The sequence below is a fragment of the Stenella coeruleoalba genome, assembly GCF_951394435.1.
Source record: "Stenella coeruleoalba genome assembly, chromosome: 4".
NCBI lineage: Eukaryota > Metazoa > Chordata > Mammalia > Artiodactyla > Delphinidae > Stenella > Stenella coeruleoalba.
The window spans coordinates 70,117,579-70,131,534 of NC_137149.1; the positions used below are offsets into that span (position 1 = coordinate 70,117,579).

The 13,956-nt window shown below is 38.8% G+C and overlaps 2 protein-coding genes across 4 annotated transcripts in view; one reads left to right on the plus strand and one right to left on the minus strand.

Annotated features, from left to right (window-relative positions):
• The window catches only part of ATP10D (ATPase phospholipid transporting 10D (putative)), a 114,923-nt gene extending 104,292 nt beyond the window's left edge, over positions 1-10,631 (plus strand). For all 3 annotated transcript variants that reach the window (XM_079920064.1, XM_079920063.1, XM_079920065.1), the window contains 4 exons: positions 128-208; positions 1,415-1,519; positions 5,366-5,553; positions 8,662-10,631. In XM_079920064.1, coding sequence (XP_079776190.1) covers positions 128-208; positions 1,415-1,519; positions 5,366-5,553; positions 8,662-8,809 — 522 coding nt within the window. In that variant the 3' untranslated portion in view covers positions 8,810-10,631. The remainder of the gene's footprint in view (positions 1-127; positions 209-1,414; positions 1,520-5,365; positions 5,554-8,661) is intronic.
• Positions 10,632-10,828: 197 nt separating this feature from the next.
• The window catches only part of CORIN (corin, serine peptidase), a 260,935-nt gene continuing 257,807 nt past the window's right edge, over positions 10,829-13,956 (minus strand). Inside the window, 1 exon segment of the mRNA XM_079920067.1 lies at positions 10,829-13,068. Within this exon segment, the coding sequence (XP_079776193.1) occupies positions 12,886-13,068 (183 nt within the window). The 3' untranslated portion in view covers positions 10,829-12,885.

The following is a 13,956-nucleotide window of genomic DNA, read 5'->3' on the forward strand; positions in this document are numbered from 1 at the left end:
AATGAGAGAATGAAGGAATAGAGTTTTCTCTCAGAGAAGCAAAAACAAGTACTGGCTTGTGTTGTTCCTTGATCTTGCTTGACTGTTACTAATCTTACTCCCTCTCCAATATCTGTTTCATTTTCAGGCACACTTACCACTCACCTTCTGGATCACCTTGTTGGATGCCTTTTATCAAAGCCTGGTCTGCTTCTTTGTGCCTTACTATGTAAGTCCTTGTTCACTCAAAGGATTTGTTGTTAATCAATGGTACTTCTTTGTACTCTGTCACCAGTATCAGCATATAGAATGGGTATATTAGGGTAGTTTGCTCATACAATCAAGTTGATTATTTACTGACTAAATTATAACACTCCTCCCAAATATGTTAGGTAATGGGTTAAATTTGGAGAGAAGTGCTTAGCTGAGTCCTCTTGGGTCTCTTTCTTAGCCCTGTACTGCTTGATAGTTTTCATCCATGACTTGAAAGTTGAAAGCCTGGCTTATAATTAAATGAGTCAGAATCAGAGAGGCAAAGTCAGAATATGAAAGCCGTTATTAGTGAGTGCTGGGCTAATTCTACCAGGATGACATTCAGAGTATTAAATTTAAGTAGGCTCCCCAAAACTAAAAGAAAAAAAAAATTGTTATACAGGTAAAGAATGGAAGAAATGTGACTAAGCAGAGAATGTGTAAATGAATTTTAAAATTTAGGCCAACACAAAGCAGCATGATGTAGTTGCCCATTCACACACACCCCTCCCTGGAAGAAAACACTAATATGATCATGGATGGTTAACGAAAGTTCAGTAATAAAAAGGGAAAAGGTAATAGTCTCTAAGTTAACAATTTTCATTCTTCATTCAAATAAAATTACTTGAATTTACCCAGCTAGAATATTCTAGGTATACTGCATTTCAAGAGGTATATAGATAAGGCAATCGGAAGTGTATTTAGAAGAGAATGACTAGAATTGTAAACCATCAGAAAATTGTGTCATTTGCGGAATCCTTTAAGGACTTTGAAGACATAGGCGTATGAGAGGGGTGGATGTTTACTTAACCGAGGTATAAACTCAGGTTAGCCATAGTACCTGCTTCAAAGATTTTCAGCTCTGTTAAGCGGAACATATTTGATCTTTCTCTATACCTCAAAGAGTTGGAAGTATAAGTAAAAGGATCAGGGAAAATGAATTATGATTCAGAATAAAAAGGAATTCCAACCAAAAAGTTCAAAATTTAGATGGCCTGTCTGGGAGAGAGTCTCTTTTTCTAAAAACGTTCACGTTTCTCCTAAATGATCAGTTATCAGGAACACTGAAGAAAGGGACTCAGTCCTCACTTGGGCCGTGGAATAGAGTGATGAAACTGATGATACTGTGCCACTGAGGGTGCGCAACTCTCCAGGATCACCAACTTTTATTCTCTCTTTGTAGACCTACCAGGGCTCAGACATTGACATCTTTACATTTGGAAACCCCCTGAACACAGCTGCTCTGTTCATCATTCTCCTCCATCTGGTCATTGAAAGCAAGAGCTTGGTGAGTCGTTTTCCTGCCTCTGAAGTAGCCTGAAACTCACTGGGGGAATTGTCTTCATGCCTATAAGACAAGTGGTCATAAGAAGAGGAATGACTCCAAGGAGTAAGGGTGATCCACGACCACTCTTGTGGATCGTTGAGTGCCGTTATGCTGAGGTTAATGTGCCGCCCGGGAGAGTGGAGAACACCTGCCTGGTCCCCTTGGTGGTATCCACGGTGTGGGTGGTTAGTGGAGGTGAGTCAGGCTGGGGAAACAATTACACTTCTACAGACAGCATCCTTCAAGACCAAGCTGTTGCCTTTCAACTAAAAGGAAAACAGGTGTCATGCCGTAATCCTGGTATACTGACTTTGGAAGTGATGATTGGATGCTTTTCTCATAATACAAAAAAAAAATTTTTCTCCCTCTAGAATTTTTACCATTCATTTCATTTACAACTAGGTCTTTTTGAACTTAGTTGCCAGCTTAATGATAAAGTTAAGTCTTTTCATGAAAATGATTGCACGGGGGCTTCCCTGGTGGCGCAGTGGTTGGGAGTCCGCCTGCCGATGCAGGGGACACGGGTTCGTGCCCCGGTCCGGGAAGATCCCACATGCCGCGGAGCGGCTGGGTCCGTGAGCCGTGGCTGCTGAGCCTGCGCGTCCGGAGCCTGTGCTCCACAACGGGAGAGGCCACAGCAGTGAGAGGCCCTCGTACTGCAAAAAAAAAAAAAAAAAAAAATGATTGCAGGGTATCTCTACAGCAAAGCTAAAATGAAGGATTCAGATAAAGAGAGCTTTACTTTAAACCTTTTTCTGCAAGTGAAGAACATCCCACCCATGTCTGGCAAGTAAACTGCCTTAGCACAGACCATATCTTCTGATGGGAGCATTCCTGGTCCACTTTCAGATCCCTGTACTCTACCCAGCTCAAATGTTATTTTAGGTTTCAGCAAAAAGTGCTGCTTCTCCCAAGAGCCCTTCCCTAACCATCCATTTTTTCACACCATCCTCTTGTTCTTATTCATAGTCCTAATAATAACTTATAATTCTTCATTTAATTATGTGATTATACTATTTGTGTTTCTCTTCTACATTAGACTATAATCTCTTTGAGGACAGGGTTCATGTTTATTTTGTTCACCACTGTATACAAGTATCTAGGACAAGACTGGCACACAGTTTGTGCTCAAAAAATATTTGAATGAATGAATGAGTGATTAAATGACTAACCAGTGTTTGGGGTATATGTAACATGTTGGTGGTGATGCATTTCAAACAGGAAATAGCTGAATGAGGTTATAGGTTTTTTTTGTTTTTGTTTTTTTGCGGTACGTGGGCCTCTCACCATTGCGGCCTCTCCCGTTGCGGAGCACAGGTTCCGGACGCGCAGGCTCAGCGGCCATGGCTCACGGGCCCAGCCGCTCCGCGGCATGTGGGATCTTCCTGGACCGGGGCACGAACCCGTGTCCCCTGCATCGGCAGGCGGACTCTCAACCACTGCGCCACCAGGGAAGCCCTGAATGAGGTTATAGCTTTAAATGTTATACAAAGTTATATATTATTTATAATTTCTTAAGTAGGGCTGAATATTTTTGACATCACCAGCTTTGCTTATAACCTGCTATAACCAAACCTTACAAGCCTAAAGTGTTGTAAAAGGGTAATATCTGCAAATACTAGATGGGAAGAGTAAAGAGAATTCTAGAACTAAAATACTTGGGGTTGTTTAAATATCTATTGAATTTCATTTTTAAGCAATTATGTAGATACTTTTGCTACTGCCTAAGGAAGTGTCTGAAGTTCTGACACTGATTAGTGTTCCAGAGGCTCTAACATGTCAAGCGTCAGTTTGGTTTCAGTGGTTATGAGCAACAGCAATCTATTTTGACTCACCTGAGCAAATGGAAAAGTTATTCAAAATATATTGAAAATCACGGTCAAACAAACAAACAAAAAAACATCCCGAGGATGCAGAGTGGCTCCAGAGATCAGGGAACAGAAACCAATGGACAGGCTTACCAGGCTGGTACTCTGGTCTGAATTGGCCCCAGTCATTTTCTCTCTGCTCTTGCCTCATTCATTGTGCTCCAGGTTCAGTCCCTGGTGATAGAATTCTGTTTCCTTAGCTCCAGCCATAGGCTTTGGCGAGAGGAGGAATAGTTTACCAAGACTGTGCATAGCACTGGGTGTCTTCACTAAGAGAAGGGGAGTGAAAGCTAGGTGCCGAGAACAGTGACTACTCCATAAAGGATACATCATTAAAGAATTGTTTCTCACACCAGGGAAGGCTAAAGCTCATGGCCTCTGAAGGTCTGTTGTCAGTAAGAGTCAGTCATTCTGAGAATATGAATTGGGTTCCTTCACACTTTTGCGCACCATCCCTTTGCTACCTCTCTCACCTCCCTGTCAGTTTTTACCCAGCGTCCCTTGACTTGCACTGCATCCATTTATTTAAACGAGTCAACTCCATCAAGTCACATCTCACTTGCCAAAAGTGCTTCTTAAAGGAAAAAAAATTCAGGGCTCAGTGGGAAGCAAGAGCATTTGAGGAAAAAAAAAAAAATGGGGCCAACATTTTCTGAGCATTTTGTGTGTCTTTATAAAACATGAGCAGCCTTTGTGACTCCTGTGAAGCTATCTACCCTGGAGAAATACTTTGCAAGGTTAAGAGGAAAATGGAGAATATTGGGTCTTGTTTGAGAATTATAGCCCTAGAGAATGAAAATGATTAACAAAAGCAGTCTTCCCCCAAAAGAGTAATAAATACCACCATGGTATACACAGTGATTTTAGGTGGGACTGTACACTGCACTAAATAACACTGACTACTGCACAACGTGAAGGTGATTCTCTCATACTTCAGATTATGTCAAAGAAGAATTCTGTTTGGAGCTGTTACTTTTTCTCGCGATAACTGTTGCTAATTTCCCTTGGTAACAAAGACAGATCAGACCCCAGACTCATCACTGTTATGACAGGTAATGCTGATATTACATTTAAGGTAGTGATCTGCTTTTCTTTGTAAATAAATTTACTTAATTAGATAGCCAGTTTACAGAAAAATTTAAAAAAATAATAATGCAAGCTCTATGTAGATATGAAGGTGGATAGGTTATAGTGTGATATACAGAGATTTATTTCTTGCTCATGTAAAGTTACTAAGGTTCCAGACAGCTCTAGAGAAATTATCCTCTGAGAGGTGGCTCAGTGACCCAAGCTGTGTCTTGTAGCTGTACCACCTGGAATTATCCCCAAGAAGAACTTCTTGGTCAAACGTGGAAGGAAAGGAGACAGTATGGAGAATTGCACACCAGCTCTTCCATGCTTCTAACCAGAAAGTTTTGCACATCCCTTCCATTCACGTTTCATCAGTCAAAGCAAGACATGTGGCCATGCTTAATTTCAAGGGGGTGGGGAAATGCAATCCTCCGAAGTGCTTATTAGAGGAAGAGAATGAGAATATTGGTGAGCAACAGTAATGTCTACCACCTACTTAAATGGATAAAGTTTGAGGTTCACTGGATTAAGCTATTACCTTAAAGAAGAAGTAGACCAGTAAGTGACTATATGGAAAAATAAGAAGAAAATCCTAACACTTCATGGTGCACGGACAATACAAAGTAAACTAGGCACCAGAGTTACTTTTTGGTATTTGACGTAGTTTTATAGAACTTAAACACTGATATGAGCGATTCACAAAAGGTGCTCTTGCCTCCTCGCTTCAATATTTTGTGTTTTGTTCACTAAGGTTTGTTACACCATTCACCCACTGCTTGGAGTGTGATGTCTCTTCAACAGAGCAGATTTTGCCAGGCTGCAAAGTTATCAGAGCGTGTTCATCTCCTCTGCTTTTCTTATCTTGCAGACTTGGATCCACATGCTGGTCATCGTTGGGAGCATCTTGTCTTATTTTTTCTTTGCCTTGGTTTTTGGAGCCATGTGTGTAACTTGCAACCCACCATCCAACCCCTATTGGATTATGCAGGAGCACATGCTGGATCCAGTGTTCTACTTAGTTTGTGTTCTCACAACCTGTGTTGCTCTTCTGCCCAGGTATGGTGTTTATTTTATCATCAAGAGAGTAAGTGAAGTCATAGGCTTAGAATTCATCAAGCGACTGCTAAGAATAGACAGTAAACCATCCTGTTTAGTAGTGGAAAAGTCAGTCTGTACTAGTTAAAGTATTGGTTTTAACTCTTTTGCCAGGGAACAGAAGTGGCTTAAGCAAATGAAAAAATTTATTTCTCTCTCAAGGAAAATCCTAGTCTGGTTGATAGTCCACAGGGATAGGGCAGCTTTGCTTCCACAAAGGTATTCGAGGACCTAGATCCTTTCCTTTCCTCTTTTTCTTCTGCCGTCTCCCAAGGGCGTTGCCCTCATCTGCGTGACTAAAGATGACACCACCAGCACATCCAGGTCCTGGGTCCCTGCATCCCTGCATCTCCGCCTGCAGGAGGGAGAAAGAGAAGATGGAAGGCATGCAGCTTTCCATCTTTCTTCTTTTTTATTCTTTTTTGTATTGTCATGACCCAGATGTGGTACACATCATTGGTCATATCCCATTAACTAGAACCTGGGTGTGTAGATTCTGAATGGCTAAAATCTGGGGGCTTCTAAAAGGAAGAATGGGTACTGAAGGACATGTATCTCTGCTACGATCTATAAACACTGAAAACTTACCTCCCTTCTCTGACTTCAGTTTCTTTCCCATTTTAGTTTATCTTGATTTCTCATATCGTATGGGATGGAAATGGCTAAGAGATATGCATGGGTTTCTAATCTATAGATCTCTTGAACTGTTTAGCGCTCTTCCCTTTTATAGTTTTATAAAATCTATCTGTTTAGCTGAAAACACTATAGCAAATAGCTGTTCTACCTTTTTAAACATGATAGGAACATCAAATGGTGAGTCAATATTATTCTCTAACAGGGTTGACAAATTGGCTCACAGGCCAAATCTGACCCACTGCCTGTTTTTGTAAAGTTTTACTGGATCATAGACATACTCACTAATTTAAATATTGTCTGTGGCTGTTTTTGCACTACAACAGCAGAGTTGAACAGTTCCAACAGAGACTATTTGGCTCACAAAACCTGAGATATTACTGTCTGGTCCATTGGACAAAAGTTTGCCAACCCCAGTCTGCAACACAATCATAAGGCACAATGGGCACAAATCCTTAGTTGCTGAAAGACATCCGTTCTAGAAATGCATAAGAAAAACCCACCTGAGTCATTCTGTGGTGGTTACAGTTGTATACTTAATATCACTGGTAAACTGAGATGGTACTGTAGTGTTCACTGTTATTACCAGCTTTCAGATTAAAAACTGACAAGATGAACTTTTAGAATTTATGAAGAAACAATTACTTTTAAGTTATAGCCTGAAATTTTTCTTCAAGAGCCTTAATGGTACAATTTTATCTAATATTGTTGTGGTGAGCTGAAAAAACTGACCCCTAAAATACATCTGTGTCCTAATCCCTGGAACCTGGTGAATGTTTTATTTATTTAGCGAAAAAAGGAATTTGCAGATGTGATTAAGGATCTTGAGATGGGGAGATTATCTGGCTGGGCCCAAAATGCCCTCACAAGTGTCTTTATCAGAGAGAGGCAGGGTGAGATTTGACACTGACAGAAAAGGAGAAAGCACTTTGACCATGGTAGCAGAGATCTCTGGGTCACAAGCCAAGGAATGCCTGCAGCCACCAGAAGCCAGAAGGAGCAAGGAATGAGTTCTCCCCTAGAGCCTCCAGAGGGAGCATGGCCTTTCCAACACTTTGATTTTGTTTCAGTGAAACTGATTTCAGAATTCTTGGCCTTCAGAACTGTGAGAGAATAAGGTTTTGTTATTCTAAGCCAGCACATTTATGGTAATTTGTTACAGCAGCTATAGGAAACTAATACAGACTTTGGTATCAGAAAGGTGGGTGCTGCTGTAACAAATACCTAAAAGTGTGAAATAGACTTTGAAATTAGATAACGGGCAGAGCCTGGAAGAATTTTGAGGCACATAATAGAAACATACTAGACTCCCTTAAACAGACTGTCAATAGAAGTATGGACATTACAGTGTCTGCTGGTGAAAATTCAGAAGCAAGGAGGAAGCATGGGCAGAGAGAGCCATATCATCTCGGAAAACAGGTAAATGATCATAAATAGAATGTTGCTAGAAATATGAGCATTAAAGGCACTGCTGGTGAGGTCTCAGAAGGAAAGGAGAAGCATGTTATTGGAAATTGGAGGAAAGGGGATCTTTGCAATATAGTGGCAAAAAACTTAGCTGAATTGTGTTCTACTGTTATGTGGAAAGCAGAATCTGTAAGTGATGAACTTGGATGTTTAGCTGAGGAGTTTTCTAAGCAAATGTTTGAAGGTTTGGTCTGGTTTCTTCTTGCTGCTTACAGAAAAATGTGAGAGAAAAGAAACTGAGGGAAGTACTATTAAGCCCAAAGGAACTAGATTTAGAAAATTCTCAGCCTATCCAGATTTCAAATTTGCTAAAATTAGGAGATTGGCTGTTGGGAGTATGCTCTGGAGAGAAGGCCCAGAGTGTGGCTGGACAGCCTTTGCTAGTGCTGAAGAGATTAGGTGTGTGACTCATGGATCCTCTTAGCCATCTCAGCAGTCACCAAGGAAGGAGATGGGATATACAGGAAAGATCTGTGGAGGACCCTCTTATCTAATGGTGTAAATACCCATGATATACATTGGAGACTCACAAGGTTTTTGTGAATGCTACAGCAGCATAAATACTGTCAGCTTGGACTGAAAGGGACACGTTTGTGATAATTTGCTGCAATAGCCATAGGAAACTAATAGCTAGCATTTAAAAAAATACTCACTGTGTGCCAACGCTTGGCCTGCTTTATATGTATTATCTCATTTAACTTAACATTAAGGCTGTAGCACTATTGGTATCTCTACTTTTACAGTTTTTATTTTTTATTTATTTGACAATCAGGAACTCACTATTTTCTCAGTGTTTCACAAATACTAATTTAATATTGTTATATTTTCCATTTTATAATTCACTTATTCTCCCCCTTTACCTCAAGAAGGGTCACCAGACACTTCTACTTTTTCTAATTGGTGAGTACTTTTTGTGTCCCATAATGCATCTGAGGTGAATGTAATTCTGTGATGCTTTTTGTAACCTAGGTTTATATACAGAGTTCTTCAGGGATCCCTGTTCCCATCTCCAATTCTGAGGGCGAAACACTTTGACAGACTGCCTGCAGAGGACAGGACTGAAGCTCTCAAGAAGTGGAAAGGGGCTGGAAAGATGGATCAGTTGACAGATATCTAAGTATTCTGACCACTCCACTGTTAAGTCAGAGAGAATACCCATTTCTGACCCTTCTGCTGTCTTTGCAGTGATGTCGGCAACTTCTTGCGCTGTTGAGCAAGGAAATTTATCTGTATGTGAAACTGCTTTAGACTCAGACTACTCTGAAAATAAGGCCTCAGGGATGGCTGGACCCTCAAAGGATTAAAAGAGCAGAATACCCTCCTTGGAGTTGCAAGTAGGCCTTCAAGTTTGGAAGAGGGCCTTTGAAGAGGTTCCTCTACCAAACCAGCATGACTTGGATTTTTCCTTAAGGGACAAGAACATTTTACTGGGCTTGGAAAAGCCAATGTGATGACCTTTACTGTATGTTTGTAGACATTTGTAAAGGAGGTTAGAGTTTGACCTGAACAGAGTTTAGAGAAGTGAAATATTTAATTCAGAATCAAATGCTTTTAGGAAACTTTTTGGATTTTGTAAAAGCATTTTAATTGTTCTAGACATGCAAATATTTTCAAGGGAATTCATTTGAGACATATATTTATTTTACTATCTGCTCATTTCAGTGTTCTCCTGAGGTGGAAGGCTTCACTGGTAAGGGGCAGCAGGGATGCCAGAGTTCCATGGAGATGTGTTCTTCTCTCTGCTTCCTGTCAACAGAAGACTTTTTATGAGTTATACCTCTGTGCAGATGTTTTCAATTGGGAAACAGAGGCCATAGGTAAGGAATACAAAATCAGCTGAGTCTAGGGGCCCTTTGTCAATTTCCCATATTCTAAAACTGACAATAGCCTAAGCAAAATGAGACAATCAATTTCAGAACAATCTTAGGGAGATCATTTGAGGGTTTATAGTTTGTACAATACCCTACAACTTTTCTGCTTTTGCAACCTCTAAAAATGAGATATTATGGAACTGACAGTAATACAGGTGGTTCTCAGGAGGATTCCATGAGGTTCTTAGATTTGTTTTTTAATACATTTTAGGACAAGAATGTCTATATAAAGTTAATTGCTGTTGCAAATCATGTATGCTGGTTTTAGTTGGAACAAAGAAACTAGTTTCTACCAAAACTGTGAGGTATTATTTTGAGATTATATATTCTTGTTGAGTTCTTTTAAAAGTCTATATCTGTCCATCTGAAAATTGTCGGCCACCCAGAATTTCCTTCATGAAATTTCCATGCTAATGTTCCATGTCTATATGAAGCTCTTCTTAATGACTATTCAAGTATTATGCTCAGGGCTTAATCTTCTACCTGCTACCTACTGTCCTGGTCTGACATTTTTTGTAGCCTTCTGATGTTATTGCAAATGGTCTTTTATACAGACTGATTTCTAGAATATTCAGAATCCCATATGGCTAATGGAGGTAGCTTTCTTCTTTCTTAAGATTTTTTAAAAATAAACTGTTTAATAAATAACATATACAAAAAGCTGTCATTGCTCCTATAGATACTCACCAAATCCAACAGTAATTGGTACCAGAGCTTAGAAGGAAAATCCCAAAGCACACCTTTTACCAGAATACTGTTTTGACCTTTTCTTACATGGAAAAGTCAGTGATCCTCATAGCAGCTGGCATTCATTCCTTGAGATCATCATCTTCCGATAAATAAAAATTTAGAGATATATTCACTTGCAAATAAAAGATTAGAATCTAAGGATAAAAAGACTGAGTCCGAAAGACTAAGAGAAAAGGTCAATCCCCAGGATGTAAAACATCTGTACACATGAGTAGAGGAAAGTCTTGAGTCTTCATGTTATGGGTCTACAATCTCTTATCCACAATTCCACAGTCTCAAGAACTCTGAAAACTGAAAAAGTTTTCATAAATTAGGCACAAATTCAATGTGTTAAACAGATGTAAGGCTATTTATTTATTTAATGTAATTATTCATATATTTTGCTACGAAAATATTAGTAGATTTTATACTGGGTGCTAAACGTTGTAATATTATGCTTTTTAAATTTTTTAAAATTCTGGATTCTGAAACATTTCTGGCCCTCAGGCAAAAGAGATTTGGGATCTGTATGAAGCCTTTAAAGGGTCTTATCTACAATAACTCTTTTTACACAAAGTTACCCAAGCTGATGTGGTCTGTTGCATTTCGGTATTCAGTGTATTTCACCAAATTTGGGGGAGCCCAAATCTGCTCCTAGTAGCCAAAAAAAAAAAAAAAATTAACAGTATACATGTGTGATACAATTTTACCCATAAAGATTTATAAAAGAATTGGATCAGATTCCCAAAATGTGCTCTAGACATGAAAGATCCTTGCCTTCTTATCAGGGCTGAAGTTTTCCTTGGACCCTCAATGGGTTATTGGAGACTGCTAGCAACCTCTCATTTCAGACTAATCAAAGAGCCATCTTCCATCTAAAATAAAAGAGTATGTTCCTGGGGGAGTGAGATATAAGACAAGAAAATTTTGATTGGTGGGAAACTGGATGCCAACTATAATAGTGGGAGGCACCGTTTTCTGGGGCTTGCTCCATGTTTTATATCCATAAAAAGAAAAGATTATACCGTTTTATTTGTATTAAGGGTTACTTAAAGTAAGTACAAGATGTATATTTCACTGAACATAAGTTGAGCATATGTTGTTACATTATGTACCTATAATTATAACAAAACTGACATGTGTTCTTAAACTTTCATACAGTTGCGACCACAATTCGGTTGCCGGATTTTACATTCTCAATAGGTTTATGTAAACTACAGAACAAGAGATGAATAATGTGGAAAGTGTCAAGACAACTTTTCAAATGTCACCTACGCACACATATAGAAAAGAGTACAAAAAAGACACGTATAAAATTGCAGGTAGTCTCTGGGGAATGCTGAGGCAGCCCAGGTTGCTGGTGGAGGGAATTCTACTTGTTCAAAAGGCATTTGGATGTTGCAAAATGGATGCCTGACTAATTGAAGTAGGTGCATGTGAAGATTTGTGTTTTGAAGCTTTTTTGCAGGGAAAAAAATACCGTAACCACTAATTACTTCAAAATTGATGTGTGTAAAGTGGCCTAGTGCTTAAAAGCATCTTTAAATTTTTGTTTTAATTATCAATGGGAAGAAATGGCAACACCAGATATTAAACGTCTTTCAAGGACAATTACAAAATGTTTTTCTCCGTGCAAAGTTTTACTGTGCTTTCAGATACATTTCTGTGACTTTATTGGTATGGATAAACACAAGAAAACTGGAAAATACTTAATTAGGGGTGGGGTGCAATTTTCTTTTGAAAAGATTGCATCTCTCTACTCTAAAGCAAATCCTCCTATAGCAAAGTTTAATCTCAACTTCATTGTCACATAGGCAGAATGAAATATTTCCCACAGGTATTTTCCTAGTTGTCAAAATCTCAATTGGCTAAGTGATACACAGTGAACAAACCCCAGCTCTAGGAAGGTTCTTTGGAGACTTTCCGTAAAATTGCAATCTTGATTTAAATTCAGAATGGGCAGTCCAAGCATGTCAGGTGCTAATATGGATGTCAAAAGAGCTTTGTGCTCAATGTGATTTGCTATTTCAGCTACCTAAACGGATGCTCTGTCTTTCATAAGTTCTCAGCATTATGCAAACTTTAGAAGAGTAATAGTAAATAACTTAAGCATGTAAATTATCTTGGCTTTTAATAAATCAAAAGCAAGTCTCTGATGTTAATATTGTAATTTGCTATTATGCTCTTGTGCTTGAGAAACAAAAGCTGGCAAAGATTAGTCAGCCTGGATCTCAATGTCCTTTTTGTGACTGGACAAAAGGGAACTTTCTCTAACCTGTTACACTCTTCTCTTTCCAGAGTGGATCATTTCATGTTATAGTTAAGGTTAGGCCTGCCTGGCAAAAGAACAAACTCTGTTTTGCTTTGGGTTTTAAAAGATTTTCATTCAACTTGATGTAAGAGAAAAATAGAATTTAAAAAACAAAAAGCTGCATAAAATTAGACCAAGACAAACATGAACATTTGCAGTGCACTGTGGAGCATTACTGTCCATGAAAGTGCTTCCACACAGCTCTCTGCAGGAAGTCCTCCACTATCGAGAAGGCTATTTGCTCTGAGTGTCGCTGGTAAAAGTCTCTGATCATCTTTGGAATTAGTTTAGGAAAAAGGCGTGGATGTATATTTGTCTTTCAATCCATTTGACAAAGTATGTCACGTTGCTATAAACTCCAGGTCCCAGGACTTTGGAAAAGCAGACAGAGCCCCATGAAGTTAAGCCAAATAATGTCCACTGTCCTCCAGGCCGCTCACAGACCAGAGGCCCACCACTGTCACCCTGTAATGAAGAGCAGTGGACGTTAGTCACTGGTATGTCAGAGACCTCACGGTGTCCATGCTATCCTGAGGGTAAAATAAAGCCAAACCCAGTTTAACCAATATCCTGAAAAATTTCAGCAGAGCTCTCATTGTCAACCTGAGAGCTTTCCACTACATAAACAGAACTTTCAAATGAACATTTCAAATCTTGATCTTTAAAAGAATAGAAATGACTTGGGAAAGGACTATATTCTTTTTTTTCCAGGAAATCAGAGGACTTTTTGTCATTTCCTGCACTTAATGAAGATATCAAACTTTTTAATTTAGCGTATCAGAACTGAGTCTCTCATAATTGATTTCATTCTTTAATTTTGATCCATTTTATAAATGTAGAACATACCCAAAATGGAACATTCAAGGATAGTTTTCCCACAAAAAGTGCTAGAAAAATACTCTAAAGTAATTCATTACTTTCAAGATTCTTGCTATGTGAATGAATGCATTAAATAAGACCATTTACTGTATTTAATAGAAAAAAATTAGCATGCTTAAACAGAAAATAGCACATAAGAATTAATTATAGTAAAACATTATAACCTACATTTTATTTCATATGCATAGTAGTGGTTTTCATTCTTGATATTTAGGTGTTGCAGGCGAGTTTTACTCAGTTTTTTGATCCACATATAATTAACAGAAAAACACTGTGGCTTTTAAAATGCTAATGTTTGCTACATCTGAAAAGATGAGAATGAGAGATGTATTCTGCATGGCCTCAAAAGAGAAGGACCAATACCCTAGAAAATAAGTAAGTATGTGGACTCATGGCAGAAATTTACAAATACTCCTTGCCCTGCAAGAATTTCAAACTTGTAAGTACATCTATGGTCCTCCTACTTTGTAATGT